The sequence below is a fragment of the Lissotriton helveticus genome, chromosome 5_1 (genome assembly GCF_964261635.1).
Source record: "Lissotriton helveticus chromosome 5_1, aLisHel1.1, whole genome shotgun sequence".
Taxonomy (NCBI): Eukaryota; Metazoa; Chordata; class Amphibia; order Caudata; family Salamandridae; genus Lissotriton; species Lissotriton helveticus.
Window position 1 is genome coordinate 271242874 of NC_136065.1, and position 22647 is coordinate 271265520.

Consider the following 22647-nt stretch of genomic DNA (forward strand, 5'->3'; position numbering starts at 1 on the left):
TCCTGCTGGTGCATCACGCCAGGTGGCGGATGCGGGCTCTGCAGTGGGACCTGAAGTTTCAGTGGGCCCAGCATCAGGGCAACCTATCCGACCACGTCCTGATCTCGGAGGGCACTGCGAGATAGCTGCAGTGGTGGCTCACGGACCGCGATTGAGTCAGCGGCAGATCCCTCTCCCTTCCCCAACCGGAGCACGTAGTTGTGACGGATGCGTCCCTCCAGGGCTGGGGAGGCCACATGGGAGTGGCGGAGATCAGAGGCCTGTGGTCTCCGGCGGAAGCCCGACTCCACATCAACCTGTTGGAGTTACGGGCGATTCGTCTAGCACTGAAAGCATTCCTCCCCTCTGTCCGGGGGAGTGTAGTGCAGGTGTTCACGGACAACACCACCGCCATGTGGTACTGCAACAAAAAGGGCGGGGTGGGGTCGTGGACCCTTTGCCAGGAGGCTCTGCGCCTCTGGCAATGGCTGGAACGCCAGGGCGTGACCCTGGTGGCTCAACACCTGGCAGGTTCTCTGAACGCCAGGGCGGACGAGCTCAGCCGTCGGTGCATGATGGATCACGAATGGCGTCTGAACTCGGACGTGGCGCAAGGCCTCTTTCAGCAATGGGGAGAGCCTTGGTTAGATCTATTTGCCACCGAAGAGAACGCGCAATGTCATCTGTTCTGCGCGTTCGAATTTCCAAGGCGGCACTCGCTCGGAGACGCTTTTCGTCGCGAGTGGAGCTGCGGTCTACTGTACGCCTTTCCGCCTATACCACTTCTGCCCAGAGTGCTGAAGAAGATCAAGCGCGACCGGGCCCAAGTCATCCTTGTGGCTCCGGACTGGGCACGAAGGTACTGGTATCCAGAGCTACTCAGTATGTCAGTCGATCCCCCGATTCGTCTGCCTCTTCAGGAGGACCTTCTGTCGCAGCAGCAGGGGACGGTCCTCCACCCGAACCTGTCCAGTCTCCACCTCCATGCTTGGAGATTGAGCGGCGACAGTTGAGGCCATTTGACTTGCCTCCTGAAGTCTGTAACGTCATTCTGGCAGCCAGGCGTCCCTCCACAAAGTCGGTATACGCCTGCAGGTGGAACAGATTTGTGGCATGGTGCACAGCAAAAGCTGTGGATCCTCTTGCTGCCCCTCTTTCTGAGGTTCTTCTCTTCCTTCTTTCTCTTGCCCAGCAGGGCTCTGCTCTGGGCACTATCAAGGGCTACCTTTCTGCCCTTTCAGCCTTTCTGAGGCTGCCTGATCAACCTTCTTTGTTCAAGTCCCCTATTGTAAATAGATTTCTTAAGGGCATCACACACACGTTTCCTCCTGTTCCGTTTGTGATGCCTCAGTGGGACTTGAACCTGGTTCTTACATATCTGATGTGCGCTCCCTTTGAGCCACTTCACAACTGTCCTCTACGCCTTCTAACTCTGAAAACTGCTTTCCTGGTTGCCATCACCTCTGCCAGGAGAGTGAGTGAGCTCCAGGCCCTCTCTTGTACTCCACCTTTCCTTTCTGTCCATCCGGACAAAGTGGTGTTGCGTACTAAGCCATCTTTCCTGCCCAAGGTTGTCACGGCCTTCCACATCGGGCAGTCGATCACCTTGCCAACCTTCTTCCCGCCACCGCATCCCTCTAAAGAGGAAGAGCGGCTCCACCGTCTGGACGCAAAACGTGCGCTCTCATTTTACTTGGATCGCACACGCCAGTTCCGGGTGGATGACCAACTCTTTGTTGGTTACGTGGGCGCAAAGAAGGGGAAAGCGGTGCACAAGAGGACCATCTCTCGGTGGATCATCTTGTGTATCCAGGCATGCTACTCCTTGGCTAAAAAGGAGCCCCCTGTTGGATTGCGGGCTCACTCTACCCGAGCCACGGCGACTACAACTGCCCTGGGCCGGGAGTGCCCTTACAAGACATCTGTCAGGCAGCTACGTGGGCATCGCTGCACACGTTTGCAAGACACTACTGCCTGGACAGCCAAGTCCGGAGGGATGGCTTCTTTGGCCGTTCTGTCCTCCAGGACTTTCTGGTGGGATTATTCGTTCGCAGACCCACCACCGGGGTTGGTATTGCTGGGGTATCTATTCTAAGGTAAGGAATCTAATACTAACGTGTCTCTTTCAGATGCACAAGTTACTACTTGTGTAACGATATATCTGTAAGAGACATTAGTTAGTATTAGATTCCTTACCGACTCACCCATTCTGCGAACCGATATCTAGGGTTAGGGTTTACCCCCTTTCAGGGCCCTAGTTTCAATGGCACCAGTGTTGTTTTTTTGACATGGCTTTGCGTTTCTGGCGCGGAAAAGCTGTGTCTAAGAACTGACGTCAGCACGCGGAGGCGGCGTCTAAGTACTCCGACGACGTCATCACGGCACGGACGCGGAGCCGCAGACGACGCCTACCGACGCGCAAGGGTACTGCTACGCAAAAGTTTCCCGATCCAGTCTGACACCTGGGGATATTCTAAGGTAAGGAATCTAATACTAACTAATGTCTCTTACAGATATATCGTTACACAAGTAGTAACTTGTGCGTCACCACACCGTCTTCTTTTAAAATGCTCAGCTCGCAATGGCGCAGGCCTGTCTACTTTTTAAAAAGCGGGGCTCCGCCAACTTGCACCGCTCATAAAACTTGTTAATTTAACAACAACAAGATAACAAGCACTTGCAATGCAATAGGGTTCTCATTTGCGAGAGTTTGAGCTATTGGCTTTGCAAATGACAATGCATTTTGTTTGTGAGTTTGGAAAACCTGCCGAAGGTGCAGTTTGCACTTATAGTCCTTGCTTACGAGATGCAGGCTGGCAATAACTGCGCCTCTTTTACTGCCAGCCTTGCTACTCTTAAATAAAAGGCATTGTCATTTTCAATGCCAATAGCTCAAACTCTCGCAAATGCAAGACCTATAGCATTGCATTGTCGGGCAGGGATTCACGTGTGGTGGCGGAGGCTTAATTCACTGTTTTCCAGTCCTGCTTTTCGGACGAACCGTAGCCAGGAGCGCGAGACGCTGGGAAACCGCTCCAAAAACGCCCTAACCGCCCCAGCTGCCTACACGCCGAACTCCCTGCATTGGGGCCCGCACCGGCTCTCCAACACCCGCGAGCTGCCCCCCCAAGCTGTAAGGGGTACTTCAACATGGCAGGGGCCGCGAGCCACGTTACCAACGCGGCTGAAGCTGCAAGTGTCACTGCAGCGCCAGAGCTGGCAGGAGCTACAGGAGGCTACAAAATACAGCTTCAACGGCTTTAGGGGGCTGGTGGCAGGAGTCAATGGAGCTTTTAGAAGGGGGGCGAATGAGTTGAGCTCCTCTTCTCTATTGCATAATCGGATCTGAGATTGACACCCAAAAAAAAAAAAACGTCGAGGATGACAAGCAGGAGGAGGAGCCTACCCTGCCGCTGTCCCCTTGACCCCACAGAGGGTCCGTTCTCGGCTGGGCTGAGCTGGCTGGTCTGGTCTGTAGTGAACTGTGACCTGGGCATGGTCAAGAATCGAGCGCCAAGTTTGCTGCTGCTGTAGCTCGCCGCCTGGTGCCTAGAGCCCGGAACGAGCCTGGAGCCTGAGCCAGGGGTCCGAGACTGAGACTATAGCATTGCAAATGCTTGTTTCTCTTGAGGGTTATGTATTTTTACTGAATCTCTCCTTTCAGAGATTGCATACATCATGATATATGGTATATACGTGATAAAATGTGCTGCTGCGTTTCTTATATTTTAGGTATCGTATGTGCCTGTTCTTGACAGGATTTTATTTTATGAGATATTTTGGAACTGCCCTTTTAGGTGCGTCCCCTTCTTCAATATTATTGAGAAGTGTTTCTTGGAACTGGTTTCTCAGTTTAGTTTATTCTTATGTATACAGTGTATACATGGCAGTATCATGTGTGTGACACATTTGTTTTAAAAAAAAAAACAACAAAGAGAAAAGAAAGATGTTTAGTCAAAGATGCGGTTGATTCCCTTTTCTCTCTTGCCTTGGTGTTTGAGCTTATTCAGAGCTCGAAATAGTATTCAGGTTATTGCATTATGGCACTGAAGGCTGTATGGAGGCAAGCTTTATACGTTCTGTCTACTGGCAGTATTTATTGACCAGTTACATTCTGTGAAGTGCTGGGTCAGTTGGAGTATCTGCTGGTGCATTTATGTTTGTATATATTTTTATGTCTATATATGCATCTTGTGTCAAGATGTTATGCAATCTGTGCGTAGGATCATTTTGGATTGTCGTTCATCTTTCTCTTGGAGAAATGAGTTCTGAAAGTCCTGTTTTGGGATTTTATCAGGACAGTTCTTTTTATAATTCTTTATTGTCATGAACAATGCAGATTATAGGACTTTTATTATACTTTTAACCCTTTTCAGTCATTGAACTTTCTTTCTCCTTTGGGGGACATGAGTTCATGTCTGTCCTCTGACAGATGATTCTTAAGGGGATTTCAACCCTTTTTTCCTTCATGGGCCAATTCTCTCAGACCTGTAAGGTTGTTTTAATTAATATATTCTGTGACAGTGATCATTGATTCTATTAAGAGCCAAGCCTTTGTTCTGCTATTCCTATGTACACTTGGTCGGTTGTTAGTTTGACCGATCTGATAGAGACTACTAGCCGCAGATTCCTTGACGTAGAATTATCCCCAGGCGTGAGACTGGATCCGGAAACTTTTTTTTTGCCACAGCATCCCTGGGTGACTGGGGTGGGGTGACATCATGCAACTCCGCCCAGGCGTCGCCCGCGTACGTGACGTCAGCGAGGTCACGTAAAACCCGCCCCGGCACGCCTAAATCAGGTTTTTCCCTTTCCTCATGCAACACGGATCCGGTCCTTGCTACGGGCCTGTTTGGCGCCTTTTTTCCCCCATTTCGTTTTGGTGGAACAGTGTGCGAATACCTTCGGGCTTCAAAACATGCTCGTTTTGTGGGCGTCTTATGTCGGCGACGGACCCTCACCTCATTTGTATGTGGTGTTTGGGGGAGGATCACTGCGCCACTGATTGTGCAGAGTATCGAAGGTTGAAGTCGTGGCGGGAGCGCCGATGAAACTTCTCTCGGCACGTCTCTCCAGGTCGGTGTCCTACCCTCGGTCTACTTCGGCGGACGGCTTCAGATACGCCCGTGGTCGTCGTCCTCACCCTTCTTCGATGTCACGTGAGCGTCGCTTCCCGTTGGGTAAGTGTCGCAGTTTGTCCACGGGGGCTGGTTTCCGGCCTGTCGGGGGCGTGGACTCTACGAGGGTGATGCTGCCCCGCGTGCCATCCTATCCACCGTTTCCCGGTGTTGGGGCGTCGAGAGTCCAAATGGAGATATACGCGGCGGCTTTGCAGGCCTCGCTGGTGTCTCCTCCTCCCCACGTGGGTCGTTGGCGGATCCCTTGCCTTGCGCGGGGCCCTCCGCGGCGCTGCCGGCGGCTCAGGCCCCGACTGGTTCAGATCCAGGCTTGGAGGATGTGGTGATGTTGGGGTGTGGCTACTCGGGGGTACCTCCTTCAGGCCACAGCTTCTCTGCCTCACCGCAAACTCATGCGGGAGTCCCTGTGGTGTCGCAGGAGGTCGCCGGGGTTCGGGTCGCATAACCAAGCCCTTCTCGGTCCTTTGACAAGGTGGTCCTGTCTAAGGCCGAGGTGATGCCGATACGGTGCCGGCAGCAGCTGGTCCGTGCGGAGCCACAGGGGTCAGTGGCCCCTTCTCGTCCCGCTCCGGGTCAAGGCCGGATGAGGACCCCTCGTCCCTCTCTGGGCCCCTCTCGTTCCTTCCCACAGGCGGCTGCCTCGGAGGGCGAGTCAGTGGCTGAATCGTCTCTGGCACCGCCCCATGTGTTGCAGAGCGATCTCCGCCTTATTCTGGGCCGCTGCTGGCGGAGGGCTTCGTGTCACTCCCCGAGGCCGTCTCGTTCCCCCACCTAGGTGTCTACTTTGGCGGGGGGTCGGGTCGGTGTCGTTCCGGCACTGCCCCGGGGCCAGTTCGACTCCAGCCCCACTCCGGTCTCCGGTGCGGGATGATGTGGTGGACCCTTGTCCGGTGACGCCAGATGGTGCCGGCGTCCTGCCTCAGGCTGCGGACTCCACGGATTCGCCTTCTGACGCTTCCTCTTCTCCGGAGGCAGGCTGTATTTTGGTGTCGTCCTCTTCGGAGACTGGCCGACGTGTGGTGTCTTTTTCACTGGCGTCGAAGGGCTGCTCCCCGCCCTTCCTGAGGCAGAGGTGTTCGTCAGAAGAACGGCAAGTCCCTCATTCTTCGGCTCCCTCTGGCTTCCAGGTCTGGCTCCTGCGTGTCCCGCTTGGCCTTGGGGATGGCTGCCTTAGTTTGCAGCCATCGCCCACGGAGGAGCTGCTTTCTCCGCCACGGGGCTCTACAGAGGCGGGAGTGGACTTCGCTCACGCGGTGTCCATGGCTGTGGGCATCCTGCGCATGGGTGACCCAGTGGCTCACCTCTTGGAGGTCCTCCACCAGGGCTCTGCTGGGAGGGAAATCTTACTCCCCTTTGACGTTTCGCTCCTTTATTCCTTGACGGGGGCTTGGAGGCGGTGCCTCAGCATCTTCTGCACCGGCATCTCCCGGCGCCGCGTGACCCGGAGTGTCTTTCCCTTCACCCCTCGGCTGCCAGCCCCCTTTTGCCGACTGCATTTCCCTCCCTGCCGCCACTGTTGACTCCGACGTCCCGGGAGGCCCACTGACTGGACTCTTGGGGGCGCAACATGTTTGCCTCGACCAGCGGGCCCTTAATACCTTGTGTGTTCTGGCTAGGGCCTCCTCCTGTTTGTGGGACTTGGCTGAGTCTCTGGTATCTGCAGTGTCCCAGGAGCCTGGTCAGGTGGACTTGCGGCATCATGCATCGGATGGCCGGGAGCTTGCGGCGTTTATTCTCTGCTCTGGACATTTCAGATGTGCTGGGGTAGGCCATGGCTTCCTCAGCCGCTCTCCGTCGCCATGCTTGGCTTCGGGATGGAGTATTCCCTGAAAATATTCAGGAGCGACTCATTGACCTTCCATTTGATGGCACCCTGTTGTTCCATGCCCCGGTCGAATTCGTCATCCAGAGGCTCTTGGCAGGGCTCCGTCCTCCTCCTCTGCCTTATCTTCCTCTATCCCCTCTTCAGTGACTCGTGAGTTGGGCTGATTCTGGGCCTTCTTAGGCCGGTTGTTCTGGCTGTGGAGTGTGTTTTTCTGGCCATTGTATCCTTCTTGGGACTTTGGCTTTGTTGGCTGCTGGACGGCCCTTTTGTTGGTTATGTGTGTGTGCTCTACCGGAGTTGTTGTGCAGACTTGGCCCTGAGATTAGGCCTTCTGCTTTGCTTGGGCTGCTTGTCAAGCCTTTCACAGGGGTGTTTTTTTCCCCGTGGCTCTTTTGTTTTTCCCTCTGCTGCGGAAGTTCTTCCATAGAGGGTTCCCATAGTTTGGGACTAAACGTACCCTATGTGGGGTAGTGGTAGCTGTCATATGGCTTGCGCTCTGCTAGGGGGTTCTGGTCGTCTTTGGGTGCCTATTTTCCATGGCGTTGTGTGGGTTGCTTTTGCTGCTTGAGGTCGTGTGCGTGGCCACTCGTAGTGGTGTGCCCGGGCATATCCTCCTCTCCCAACTCCTGTCCTGAGGTCTGTGATGCTCATGTGTTCTTCCTTTCTAGGCGCTGCCTATTCGGCCTTCCTGCGGCGGGGGGCTGCTCTTCTTGTTTCTGGTGGCTTTGACTGCCGACGCTTTTCTAGCTGACAGGTTGCTCTCCGTCTGGAGTGAGTTTGCCTTCCTTTCCCTCGCTTCCTTGTGTCCTCTAGGCTTCTTCTTCCCCTCTTCCTGTCTTGGTATTTGGCGGCAGCCATGTTGCCTTGTGGGGGAGTGGGGTGCTTCGGCCTCTCCGGCCTTGCCCTTGGTTCCTCTGCTGTGAGGGTGCGGGCCTCTTCAGCCCCCTCCTGCTTCTGCTTCTTCTTCTCCCTTCTACCTCCTCTTGAGGTCGGTCAGGTTCTGCTTGTGGGGGTTCCCATTGCATGGCAGGGACGATATCCCTGGTCCACAGCTATGGTCCCCTGTGGGGCCCTCTGGTCTGTATTGTCTGGTGGGGTCCATTCGCAGTCCCTCCTTCCCAGGGGGTATTGCTAGGATATCTATTCTACGTGAAGGAATCTGCGGCTAGTAGTCTCTATCAGATCTTCGAGTTACTTACCTTCGGTAACGATGTATATGGTAGAGACGATTCTGGCCGCAGATTCCTTCACGGCCTGCCCTTCCTCCCATGTTCGGCGAGGACCCTTAGGTTCGTTTTCAGTACTCGTCTCCCGGTGGGGGGCTGTGTCTCCTGTGAGTACCTTCCTTGTTTTGGCTCCGTCTGCGGGTGGCTCCGTCTGCGGGTGGTTCATTCCTCCTTGGTCCTTTGGAGGATGGGGTTCCAGTGCTCCGGTGCCCTGCTGCTCTGGCTACTACAGGTTTGGGGGGATGATTGCTTTCTATCCCTGTGCTTCCCTTCCCTCCCTTCCTTCCATTGCTATCCTCTGATTAAGGGTCGCCTGGCCATGTCATGCCTTGTCCCTTGTGGGTGTTGCCTATGTGTTGGGGTGGCTTGGAGGTTGTTGTCCCTGTCTGTCTTGGGACTGGTCCCCTTCCTTGCTCAGGATGGGGGTGGTAGATTGCTACGTGTGCCATGACCTTTACGCATGTTCATTGTCTCCGGGGCACAGGGGTGGGAGTGTGTCTTTGTGCTGGCAGGGTGGCTGCACAGGACTCTGCTTGTTCTTCTTCTTCTTTCCCTGCCTTTGGGTTCTACGGTGTTGTCACTACTCTGTGTGGTGTGTTAGTCACCGTTTCTTTCCAATTTTTTTCTACTGTTTGCACACTGTTCCCATGCTCCCACAGTTTTTTTTATCTGGTGGTTCCTCGTTGTGGTTCTCAGAAGAAAACTGATGTAGGCGCGCCGGGGCGTGTCTTATTTGACCTCGCTGACGTCACGTACGCGGACGATGCCTAGGCGGAGTCGTGTGATGTCGCCCCGCCCCCGGCGCGCAGGGATGCTGTGGCATAAAAAGTTTCCGGATCCCGTCTTACGCCTGGAGATAATTCTGCGTGAAGGAATCTGCGGCCAGAATCGTCTATACCAGATACATTGTTACCGAAGGTAAGTAACTCGTACGTTAGTTCTCTTTGAGAACTTTCATAGGATGGGTTCGCAGACCCACCTCCAGAGGGGTACAGATGTGGTATTTAATTCAAAGTTAAGGAATCTGCAGCTAGATGTCTCTATCAGATGTAAAAGTTACTTAACTTCGGGAACGCTCTATCTGGTAGAGATACAGTCTAGCCACAGATTCTTTAACGCCCTGCCCATCCTCCCTGCTCTGCGTATGATTCTTGGGGTAAGAGTTATACCCTTTCAGACCTGGGTTTATATTCCAGGGATCACTATCTCAATCTGTGTTGGGGTTAAACAAATTACTTGGCCTGGCCACTTAGCTTATGTTTAATGGGTGCAATACCACCTGTATTTGTATGGTTCGTAGAGTGGGTGTTTGTGTATTTTCTCTTGCTCTCTAGTTTACACACCAGTGGGCGGTATTAATTTATTTGTTCTTTCAATTAAAGATTTCTCGGTGACATCATACCTTGACACTGGTACCGATAATATATCAGGTGATTGTGTAAATTAACAAACTGCTTAGTGTTGTTATTGTAGGTCCTGTCGAACTATTGCCATGAATTCATTACCCTTGATGAATGGTTGATAGAGGGTATGGTCTCTTCCCTCATTTGAGGGTTATTCACCAGGGCGCAGAGTTTCCTTTAGCCCTGTGTTAAGTTGATTTTTTGGGGGGTTTTCACTCAAATCCATGTCGGGTATTTTCATACCATTTGATATTTAATTTTTAATGATGTTTAAAAGATTTTTGATCCATTTTGGCGCACTGTTGCCACAACCAGCTTCTATAGTGGCTCCGCGTTCTGGCGTGGAAGGTTTCACAGAAGAAGCTGACGTCCATGTGCCTGAGGGGCCTTGTATGGCTCCACTGACATCACATCCGGAGATTACGTTATTGCGGAGCCGTATGAATCTCCCCCCCGGCGCGCGGAGGTACTGCTGAAACAATTTTCGGATCCCGCCTGGCACCTGGGCAGAATTTAAAGTTAAGGAATCTACTGCTAGACTGTGTCTCTACAAGATATAGCGTTACCGAAGGTAAGTAACTTTTACATTTAGAAGTTTGGCTCCTGTATCTTAATTGTATGAACATTCTTAAGCAAGCACGCAAACCCACAACTAGATCATGTTATGCTGCAAAATGGGAACGTTTTGTTTGCTACTGCCAACTCAAACAAATTGACATATTACCAGGTGGCCCTGGTAATATGTCTTTAGGCTTCACTCAGCGTTCTGGATCCTCTAAGAGCCACACATTGCCATTGCCCCCTCAGGCTACCCCATTTGTTGTGATCTAAGGAATGTCCCTCCGTTAAGCAAGAGTTCATATGAAGATCATAAGCAAATGGTCAATAAAGTCGTACACTGGGTTAATACTCGAGTGGGTAGCCTCGTGATAGGTCGCAACCAGATAAATCTCTTGAGCAGAGTTTCCTGGGTGGGTAATACTCCGAAACCAGATGACAGTGATTATATTGTGATTAATTTTAGAGATCAAAGAGCGGCTAATGACATTCTCTCCCAGCTTAACGTTTCCTGTGTTATGCCAGCTGCCATTAAGGCTCCTCCGTTGGGCTATTTTTACAGACCCCTGGGGTGTCTGGCCACCTCTATATTTCCTGAGACAAACTTGGCGACCTCAAATAGGTTATCTCCTTTGTTCCAATTGGAACTACAGGACTGACTTCCTGCTGCAGTTACTCCCTTGGGCCTAAGTGACCGACCAGTTCTGCCTGTGTTAGTCGGTACTCATATTGAATCTAGTCTCTATGTGCCCACAGGATGTAATCTCGTTCCCACTAGGGCTAGCTCAAGTCATCCTATACAAATACTGTCCATAGCTTCCTGAAACATCGCTGGTTTAGCTAGTAAATGGGATAGGCCAGACTGGCTTAAGGTTTTTGAATGCCATACTATTATCTGTATACAAGAGACGCGGCTTATTGACTCTATTTATGTGGATGGGCTTGCCACCTACCTGATGCCAGCAGTGGCTAGTAATATGGGCAGGGCCAAGGGTGGTCTGATCACGCTTGTTCTCTTTCCTCTTTCTCAAAGGTACTTTGGACAAAGTGCGACTCAGTATATTATCAGATTATTCTGTTTCAGTGTTCTGCCTCTAGATTGCTGATGATAAATGCATACCACATTGTTTTGACCACTCTAAGGTTGACTTAGCATGTTCTTTACTTAAGGACATTGAGAATTGTAACAACAACATACATGGTGATTGTGCCTTGGTTCTATTAGGGGATTTTAACTTAAAAATCTGTCACTATTCCCATGAAAATATTTGTGGGCTGGAGGATGAGGATGGGGTTTCTATCACCCATTTTGCACATTGTCTTCTTGGTGATGAATTGAGTTTTCTGTTGGTCTAACTTAATCTCAGTTTTTCATTTGATACGTTATTCTCCACAGCCAGCAATACACTGACATTTGTGGGGTGAGGTACACCTAGTCAAATTGATGTTATTCTCTTTTCTAAATCACTAAGAGACTGGGTGTTGGACTGTAGTTTGGCCGACTCTTCCCTTAGTGATCACAGACTTCTGTCCCTGTCTTTTCACGGCTCGCTGATCACCAGGATCCCTGTAGTGGATCACCATAAGCCTTTATCATCTTCTAAGAATCATGGGGTAATAAAAGCATGGTCTAAGGTGGATGGACCCTTTTTTTTAGTACAGCTAGTGGTCCTCACTTACCCTGACTCTTGGTTTATCTATCAGCCAATTACCCAAAGGGGTGGGACCCAGCTCTCCTCAGTAGTGTTGATCAAATTTGTAGAGCAGCATTCAATCTTCTATTAGTACTGCATAACATAACATTATATTTAAGAATTTAATCAAACATTAGGTGAAAATGGTGAATTAAGTGCTCTAGGTAGTGCTCATGAAGTGGTGGGGATGTGAGCCACCTCAATCTAGGACTGACGGTTCAGCAGTGAAGAAGTTCAGGATAGGGCTGGACGCTCCAAGTCCAGAAAAAATGAAGCCACTGCACATACAGAGAAGGTCGGAGCCTTGGCAAGGATTTGAGCAAAGGGATGACGATTCTTGCTGAGCCGGCAGTCCTAGATTGAGGTTGCTCTGCTAATCGTCCTGAGTAAGACCCCATTTATAGGGATCAATTTCCATCTTCAATTCTCTGGGTTCGAAACGTCGACTTTCACTTTATTTTGACCTGTACTTATCTGCAGCCCAGAAGCGCTGAACATAATATCCATTCCTGGCATCCCATGTCTTGGGCTTTTTAGTCAGTTCCTTGACGTATTGTTAGACAGGTCTTTCTCATTCTTGTAAATATTGTAATTCTTTATATTCCCACTTTCACGGCCCCGCCACTTCACAAGCACTACCTGGAGCACTTTCTTCACCATTTTCACCTTGGAGAAACTTTTGAAATTGTGAATGTTTGATTACATTCTTAAATATAATTCCTTCTCCAAACTAATATTATTTGGTCATTGTTTAATTTAATAATTGATGGGTGTCTTATTAGGTTTTTTTCTTTCTCTGAAAAGCATATAGGTCAGTTGGACATCTTCTTGTACATACCATTTTTGTCCCAGGTCAAACTGCATACTGGGTATACCCTATTGTTATGAAATAATAAGCAAATTGCATCCAGGCGCACAACCAGCTACTCGCTGCTTTAAGACAATCCCTCAGAGATCAGGGCACAATGCGGAGATGTCGATCCCTGTATAGAGACGCCCTCAAAGCCAGAAAGACCACTATCAGAAAGGCAGCATTCTCATCACAGGTCTAGGCAAGCAAACTCAGGGACTGTAAGGCCTTTTGGGAAGCAGTTAATCACAGCTTTTTTTAAGGCAACAAGAGGACCACGCATTGGTACTGTTATTCCATCTGCATCCTGGGTTGATCATTTTACCGGGCTTCATGCTGGCCTTTATTCAGGAACCCAAGAGATCCCTGATGACAAACTTTTAGTCACCAGTAACCCAAATGTGTCCCTGCGTTCCGCAGAGCATCCTGCGGGGCCAGTCATTGACCTGGAAGAGGTTATGTGGGCTGGGGCTAGTTGTCCGTTTGAGCGTGCTCCTGGTACAGATTGGTTTGAAGCTGATATCTCACTGTGGGCCCCCTTATTGGTAAATGTCCTTAACGCTACGCAGTGACCGGCCCTCCAAAGAACTGGTCCCATGTGACCATTGTTCCAATTTTTAAAAGGGCTCGAAAAATGACCCCCACTGCCCTAAATCTCGGATTAATTCAACAGGTTTATCAGGGCGAGATGCTTTTCATTTATGATTTGTCCCGGAAAAAATTCCAGTTGTGCATGCGAGGTGTTTTGAAGTTTATTTGTGGTTTAAGTCAGTCAACGTCGTAGAGATATTGGTTCTTTGGATTCTTAATTAAGGCATAATGCCGGTTGATGTCTGCGGTCCAGTATCTGAGGATATTGGACCGCATACATCAACCGGTGAAACACGTGTTGGCTGTTTCTTCTTATCACCCACTCTGATAAACAGAGTACAAATAAACTTCAAAACACCTCGCGTGCACAATTGGAATTTTTTCCTGGAAAAATCATAAATGAAAAGCATCTCGCCCTGATAAACCTGTTGATTCATATTCACCTTAGGGGGTTAGGGGTTGCACCCCCTGTCCAGGGCAAGAACGAGAGAAAATTACATGCTCATTTATTGGCGAGTAAGAGATTGGCATCTTTCACCCCATCCCCTTCTAAAAGTATCTCTGATTAATTCCACTGCGAAGATCATAGGTTGAATTCTGTTGGACCGTTTGCAGCTTTGGGCCAAGGAACGTAACCTATTTTCGGATCTTCAATTCCGCTTCCGCTCTGGCCTTGGCATAGTCGAGCAGTCCTTAAATCTATATCTGCTAATTGCCAAATACACTGTGGCGAAGTGTGGCAAGTTGTATCTGGCTTTTATGGACTTGAGTTCTGCGATAAGCTCTGTAAACAGATCCACATTGTGGGACATCATGATTGATATGGGGGGTTGATGTCTATAGCGTTAACTTTCTCAGAGATCTGCATAACGATGTCACTGCCAGCGTAAGGTATGGCCCAGACAGAGAAACCACACCATCTTTCATTTAGGCTAGGGGCGTACGCCAGGGCTGTGTCCTGGCTCCTTCTCTGTTTTCCATTTACATAAACAGTCTGGAAGATAAACTGGTAAATCTCAGGGTCGGTTGGCTTTGTGTAGGTGTTGTGCGTATCCCCACTCTAATGTATAAGGACCATAAAGTCATAATTACCAGGACTGCAAATGGTCTACAACGTCTTCTTGACAGCTTTTGTGAGTTTATGGCCAGTTTAAATCTCATGATCAACCAAAACAAGACCCTCATAATGAGTTTTGGGGGAAGGAAGAAGGAAAATGTTTCCTTTGTAGTGAATAGCAAGAAGGTTGGCTCTGTTCCCACCTTTACCTACCTTGGCATCCCCTTTGATACTCGACTCTCATGGGGACCACTGAAGACTAGTAGAGCTGCTTCCTTCTCCAAACAGTGGAGGCTGTCCGTACTTTTGCCCGTAAACTTGGTTAGAAAACAATTAAGGAACTCTCGACAGTCTACAAAGCCATATGCTATGCTATTGCTTCTTTTGGGGCAGTGGTGTGGGGTATTGAAGATCAGAGTGCTCTGGAAAAAATCGAGAATAGTTTTCTCAAGAGATTGCTAGCTGTCCCCCAAAGCACTAGTTCCTTTGTTTGCCACCCTGAGGTAGGATTGGTTTTACCAACGACCTTATTAAAATTCAACTCCTCCTTTTGTGGCTTAGAAGATGGATCAAAAGCCAGACATCCTTCAATAGGGCTGTGCTTGCAGACTGTTTAACACTCGACCACCGTTTGAATATTCCTTGGTTGAAGAATATACCGAAGCTAAGTTGCAGCATGAGACGGAAGGACTTGTTTACCTCTCCTAGCACTGCTTCAGCTACCTCCATTAGGACTTCAAAGTATGCGTTTCTGGAGGGATGCCTGGAGGATAGAATGCGGTGTGCTGCAGACAAACCAACAGTCCAGGTTTCAATGGGGATTTGTCCGGTTGAAAGTCCTGCACCTTACTTAGTATGGGTAGGAGACGTAACAAGCACATTTTTATTGACAAGGCTTAGGCTTTGCACTGTCCACTTTCTTACTGCTTTTACGTCACAAGGCACTTACTTTTCACAACTTCCTTTATGCCCATATCCCCACAGACCACCTTACGTTTTATTCTATTTTGTAAATTTTAATTGCTGTTGAGGAAACGCTATTGACTGCCAATCCTTAGGGCGGCCAACATTCGCTACTGTAGAGCCGCTTTTATATATCTTCAATTTTTACCCACGATCAAGATCTGCTTCTCCGCTGCCACATACATGGAACGTGCTATTAGGTACAGGGCTACAGTTCTTATATAATGTTTTATGAATCTTATGTGGTTTTTATGGATTTTATTTTATTTTTATGATGGATCATCGTGCTCTTGATTGTAGTTCTGACTGTCCTCAACATGTTTGAATTTCTGCTTAGATAACCCAGGAGGACACGGAGCACCCCTAACAAGTTTTTCTTTTAGGACTCCTTTCGTTGTTTTTGTTCCTTTTATTTTATCTGAGCTTTTTGATTTTCTTATTGACAATTGCTGCTGTATGATTATATATTCATTGCTATGAACTGGGACGACTACTTTTAATCTTTCATTATACATAGTGCTCTGCACTGTGCACTTTAATGGTTCAAACGGAGCCGGAAAAAAAGTTGTTTGAACCGAACTGAGTGTCTTCACTGACTACTGTAGTGTTCAAGGCTGCTGATCTTTAGTTCTCTGGCACTAACATGACTCATGCTTTAATTATTTTGAAGTGCTGTTTTAAATTCAGCAAATTAAAATAAAACTATGCTGCATAGAAAACACATACCTTAGGTTGCAAACGTGTATCCTGATTTTATAAACTTTAAAATGTATTTACCTTACATTATATGTACATCTTTTCTTATAGAATCAGCCATCCGACCATGAGCCAAGAGCATCAAGGGCAGCTGAAAGAAAAGAATGAGTGCATTGAAGCAATTAAATGTTTTTGTGAGGAGTGCCTTCCTTAAATGAGTTTTGTATTTAATGTTTTAATAATTATAATTTATAGAAAGCAATAATTATTGATTGTTGGTTAAAAATAACCCATTTGGACACCTTTTTTTATTTTATTTTATTTTGTCTTGTCTTCAAATTATTGACCAACAAAACACACTGCCTGTACTTTATTTTTTTAAGTTGCATTTATTTCTGCCTTTTGCAGTTGATCATTTTTTAATGTATTACAACACCCCATGCCTTTTTAAATCTTTTTTTAACACAAAAATAATACTCATTTAAGAATTGCATACAACTCTGATGGTACCAGCTACTTTCAATTACAGCTGTAAAAAATATATTTATAAATGGGTACATTTTATAACAATTTTTCTTAATTTGTAGATACTAAAAAAAGGCTTAAAAACACTGACTTTGCAAATTAAATCTTGCATTTAAAAAGTGCTTGTTGATTATCTTTTATTGTTCAGATGGAAATTTGAATAGTGGTGCAGGGGAGTACTAGTATGTATGCAAGTGTGTGTGTCACATTTTTATCACACTACTTTTCTACTTGAATTTGCAATCAAAACGCACAACCTTTTTATGTTGGCACTATTGCATCAGTCCTTAATTCTGTAAAAAACCTTATGACCAAATCTACGGCGTGTGTCGTCCATCACTTCAGCTAATATAGATCAACAAACTAAATGTGAGACTCTTCCTATAACACCAAGAGAAGAACGTGCACTGCCCTAATACATTGGAATAAATCATAGCGTACTAGCAGGAAGTACAGCATTTCCTTCAACAGTTCTACTTTATGGAATACAGGTATTTTGTACATGTTACTCATCACAGTGCTTGTATTTGATCTGTTTTATCTCCGAGAAATGGGCAAAAGTGCCAGTGCTGTAAACTACAAAACAGTTTAGCCCTGAACATGAGGCTTGCTGGAGACCATTGTGGCTATGTGTTGGTAAACCCTTGAATGTTGCTCCATCCATATCTCCTTTTTCCCTCTCGGTCGTAGCTGTGGAGGAGCAAGGAAGGTAATGAGTAGGTCTTCCTTTGGATGAGAAATTGAGGTGTGCTAAGGGCATCCCTGATCATGTTTGCTGTGCTTCCACCCTCACACTGTGCTGTTTCAAGCATCAAATTAACAAACCCAAGTTTCTCTTTAACTTTTGATATCTAGCACCGGTGACTCTAGGTGACTTAGTACTGTGACAGAGTAGGCATGGGCTAAAGGTGTTGAGTGCCATGCTATAACAGCCACATGCTGAGAGAGAGTCCAGGTGCTCAAGGTGGTTGGAACGAAATGCCAGGCAATGTTGATATGTATCCCCTAGGACATGTAGATGGCCTTATGAAACATTTGAAGAGTGAGAAAAGTAGAGGTGGAACTGTGATTGCTAATTCATCTTAAAGATTTGGAGGTATAATATAATTAATAGAAAATGGGGGTCCCCTTGGGTTGTGAACTGTCCCTTAGGATTTTGTTTACAGATGTATAATGATTTTATAACTTATTCCAAAAATAAAGGTAAGCCAGCTCCTTTTGACCTATATGTATGCCTAACATAAGTAGTCATCTTCTAGTTGGCTTCTTAGAGACTTTGGTGCTAGTTTTGTTCAGGGTTTTGTGTCTTTATTTCATAGCTCCTCATTTTGAAGTGGAGCTAAAAGCTCGTTTTGCTGAATTCTTATTGACAGAGCATGGGTTGTTTTCATGTGACCTTGCTTTCTGCTGTGCCTAGGTGGTGGCCCTTCTGTGATCAACATCATAATAGAGCTGGCCTTTTCCTTAATGTTGATGTCTAGGCACTAATATACACAAACCCAAATTACATTTTTTCCTCAGTTTTCACTCACATTTAAGGTCCTCAGAAGGATTAAAGGACTAGATCTTTCTGTATACTTCTTTATTATGAACCAAGCAATACAATCAAAAACGAATATCACAAATTGATTAGAAATTAGATACATCCTACACTTAAAAACATTATATACCTAACCAGGCAAACTCAACACTCATAATTAAATACTAATATGTAAAAAGAGTTTGAAAGAGAGTCATCTATAATATGTGAGGTACATCTTGTATCTGATAGAGACTACTAGCCGCAGATTCCTTCACGTAGAATTATCCCCAGACGTGAGACTGGATCCGGAAACTTTTTTGCCACAGCATCCCTGCGTGCCGGGGGCGGGGCGACACCACGCGACTCCGCCCAGGTTTCGTCCGCATACGTGACGTCGGCGAGGTCACATAAGACCCGCCCGGCTCACCTACGTCTGTTTTTTCCTTTTCAGCATGCAACGCGGATCCGGTCCTTGCTACGAGCCTGTTTCAGGCCCTTTTTTCTCCATATCGTTTGGTGGAATAGTGTGCGAATGCATTCGGGCTTCAAAACTTGTACGTTTTGTGGGCGTCTTATGTCGGTGACGGACCCGCACCTCATTTGTATGAGGTGTTTAAGGGAGGATCACGGCGCCACTGACTGTGAGGCCTGTCAATAGTTGAAGCCGAAGTCGCGGTAGGAGCGCCGCAAGAAAACTTCTCTCTGCGGGTCTTTCCAGGTTGACATCCTCTCCTCGATCTGCTTCAGCGGACGGCTTCAGGTACGGCTGTGGTCGTCGTCCTCGCCCTTCTCCGATGTCACGTGAGAGTCGCTCCCCGGTGGGTAAGTGTCGCAGTTTGTCCCCGGGGGCTGGTGTTCGGCCTTCCGGCGGCGTGGACTCTCCGCGGGTGATGTGGCCCCGCGTGTCGGCCTCCTCTCCACCGTTTCCCGGTGCTGGGGCGTCGAGAGTCCCAAGGGAGACATACGCGGCGGCTTTGCAGGCCTCACTGGTGTCTCCCCCTCTTTACCCTCCTAGGGCATTGGCGGACCCTCGCCTCGCGCAGGGCCCTCCGCGGCGCCGCCGGTGGCTCCGGCGCCGACTGGTTCGGATCCAGGCTTGGAGGATGTGGTGCTGATGGTGTGTGGCTCCTCTGGGGCACCTCCTTCAGGCCCCGGCGTCTTTGCCTCGCCGCAAACCCCTGCAGGAGTCCCTGTGGTGTCGCGGGAGATCGCCAGGGCTCGGGTCGCATCCCCGAGCCCCTCTCGGTCCTTTGACAAGGTGGTCCTGTCTAAGGCCGAGGTGACGCTGCTATGGCGACGGTAGCAGCTGGACCGTACGAAGCCACAGGGGTTGGTGCGCCCTCCTCGTACCGCTCTGTGTCGTGGTCGGGTGCGGACACCTCACCCCTCTCTGGGCCCCTCTCGCCCCTCCCCGCAGGTGGCTACCTCAACGGAGGGCGAGTCGGAGGTTGAATCGTCCCTGGCACCACCTCATGGTTTGCCGAGCGATCTACGCCTCATTCTGGACCGCGGCTGGCAGAGGGCTTCGTGCCACTCCATAGGCCCATCTCGTTCCCCCACCCAGGTGGCTACCTCGAAGGGGGTCGGTGCCGGTCCAGGGCCGTTTCGACTCCAGCTCCGTTCCGGTCCGCACTCCGATCTCCGAGGCGGGGTGACTAGGAGGAACCTTGTCCGGCAACGCCGGATGGTGCCGATAACCTGCCGATAACCTGCCGATAACCTGCCTCCTGCAGAGGTGGTCGCTCCCCACGCTCCCTGATATCGTAGCGCTGGACTGCTACATTGCCTGCTTTTAAATTGTGCCAGATTGGTATCGTAGCGCAGCGCTGGACTGCTACATTGCCTGCATTTTCAATTGTGCAACACTGGTATCGTAGCGCTATATCGCATTGCCTGAGTGTTTGCTTCGCCTTGTTTCGCTTTTGTTTCTGCTGCCATTTTGTTGTTGGTTTGCCTCCCAGCCCGTCCCTCCACCCCACTCCCCCCTCCCAGCTGCTCCTCCCTCCCACAGATAGCATAGGAATCGTCCTGCCTGCCCTAGCGCTGTGACCATCCTGACTCCTGCAGAGGTGGTCGCTCCCCACGCTACCTGATATCGTAGCTCTGGACTGCTACATTGCCTGCTTTTAAATTGTGCCAGATTGGTGTCGTAGCGCAGCGCTGGACTGCTACATTGCCTGCATTTTCAATTGTGCCACACTGGTATCGTAGCGCTATATCGCATTGCCTGAGTGTTTGCTTCGCCTTGTTTCGCTTTTGTTTCTGCTGCCATTTTGTTGTATGTTTGCCTCCCAGCCCGTCCCTCCACCCCGCTCCCGCCTCCCAGCTGCACCTCCCTCGCTCCACCCCCCTCCACTATCCACTTATGACAGATGCTTTTGCGCGCAGCGTTCACGCGCAGCGGTCGCGCCCCAAAGGTAAGCCCGTCTACGTCCGTCCGCGCCTGGACCGCGCCCAGCGCCAGACCCCCTGGCCCCCGCAAAATCCACTCCACCCGCGTAACGTACGACGCCGCTACCCTCTCAGCACTTAACCCCGGCCGACTCCCAAACTGCTACCAAGCCACCCCACGACACACCCATGGACCCTTCACCTGCCACTCCTGCAAGCTCGACTGCATCAGGACCCACACCAATTCCACAAACTCCAAGCAGAGCTCTGAAACTAACCACCTGAAGTGCATTCTGCTCAACACCCGCTCGGTCCACAGATACGCCATTGAACTTTGGGACCTACTCGACACCACATCGCCGGACGTCGCCATAGCCATCCCGGACGGCTACAAGATCATCCGAAAGGGCCGCATCAACCAAACAGGAGGAGGAATCACCATCATTCATAAGAACATCATCCGCATCACGACCAGTTCCGATGACAACCTCAGAACCGCCGAACACCTTCACTTCCAGATTCACATCGACCCTAAGACCACACTCAGAGGCACCCTCATCTATAGACCACCCGGACCCCGCACACAATTCAGCGAAGACATCACTGACTTCATCAGCCCTCACGCCCTCCCCTCCGAGGACTACATTCTACTGGGAGACCTCAACTTCCACCTGGAAAAGAACAACAACAGCAACACCACCACCCTCTTGGACAACCTCGCCAATCTCGGACTCAAACAACTTGTTGACACCCCCACCCACTTTGCCGGGCACACGCTCGACCCAATCTTCACTTCCAGCAAGCACATCTCCTTTAATCACGCCACAGCTCTCCATGGGACGGTCCACAGCTGCGTTCACTTCAACTACAAAAAGACTACAACCCACAACCACCCACAACCAATTCCTCGGAGAAACTGGAATAAAATTACCACCGACCAGCTCTTCACATCGCTTCACCAAAACCCTCCTGCAAAATCATCGGACCCAAACAAAGCAGCCACCAACCTCACACAATGGACCACCCACAGCGCTGACTAATTAGCACCCTTGAAACACCATCAAATCAAGCAAGGCAGCAAAAAAGCCCCCTGGTTTAATGATGACCTTAAGAAATCCAAGAAGATCTGTCACACCCTCGAGAAAGCCTGACGAAAAAACCCAACCACTGACAACCTGGCCACCTTCAAGAACGCCACCCGCAAACACCACCAACTGATCCGATCCACCAAGAAATCAGCATTCAAGGATCGACTCGACAACAACGCCCACAACAGCAAAGAACTATTCAACATCGTCAAAGAATTTACCAACCCCACCGCCGGCACCAACGACATCACTCCCTCCCAAGTCCTCTGCGACTCTCTAGCCTCGTTCTTCCACAACAAAATCGCTGACATACATAACAGCTTTGGAGACCAGCCCACCCCACCCACCTCCGAACTAAACCCCCCCCCAACAATATTTGCGCCTGGAACCCAATCACCACTGAAGACACCATCCGCCTGATGAACACCATTCACTCAGGATCGCCAACCGACCCATGTCCCCACAACATTTTCAACAAAGCAGATTCCATTATCGCGCCCCATCTCCGAGACGTCATCAACTGCTCCCTCAACTCCGCCACCTTCCCGGATAGCTGGAAACATGCCGAACTCAGCGCCCTCTTGAAGAAACCCACAGCAGACCCCACTGAACTTAAGAACTACCGCCCCATTTCGCTCCTCCCATTCCCTGCCAAAGTCATTGAGAAAGCCGTCAACAGTCAACTCGCCGCATTCCTTGAATCCAACAAATCCCTCGACCCTTCACAGTCCGACTTCCGAGCCAAACACAGCACCGAGACCGCCCTCATCGCAGCAACAGACGACATTCGAACTCTACTGGACAACGGAGAAACTGCTGCCCTCATCCTACTCGACCTCTCCGCAGCCTTCGACACAGTCTGTCATAGCACCCTCATACAACGCCTCAGCAACGTCGGAATACGAGGAAAAGCATTGGACTGGATAATATCGTTCCTCGCCGGAAGAACCCAGAGAGTCCGCCTCCCCCCTTTTAGATCAGAGGCCACCGAAGTCATCTGCGGCGTACCCCAAGGAACTTCACTCAGTCCCACCCTCTTCAACGTATACATGAGTCCCCTCGCATCCATCGCGCGCCAACACAACCTCAACATTATCCCCTACGCAGACGACACTCAGATGATCCTATCCCTCACCAAAGA

General features: G+C 49.5%; 1 protein-coding gene across 2 annotated transcripts in view; it reads left to right on the forward strand.

The window, feature by feature from the left end:
* The window catches only part of CDK5RAP2 (CDK5 regulatory subunit associated protein 2), an 841564-nt gene extending 824937 nt beyond the window's left edge, over positions 1-16627 (forward strand). For both annotated transcript variants that reach the window (XM_078642183.1, XM_078642184.1), the window contains one exon: positions 16092-16627. In XM_078642183.1, the coding sequence (XP_078498309.1) occupies positions 16092-16148 (57 nt within the window). In that variant the 3' untranslated portion in view covers positions 16149-16627. The remainder of the gene's footprint in view (positions 1-16091) is intronic.
* Positions 16628-22647: the final 6020 nt, after the last annotated feature.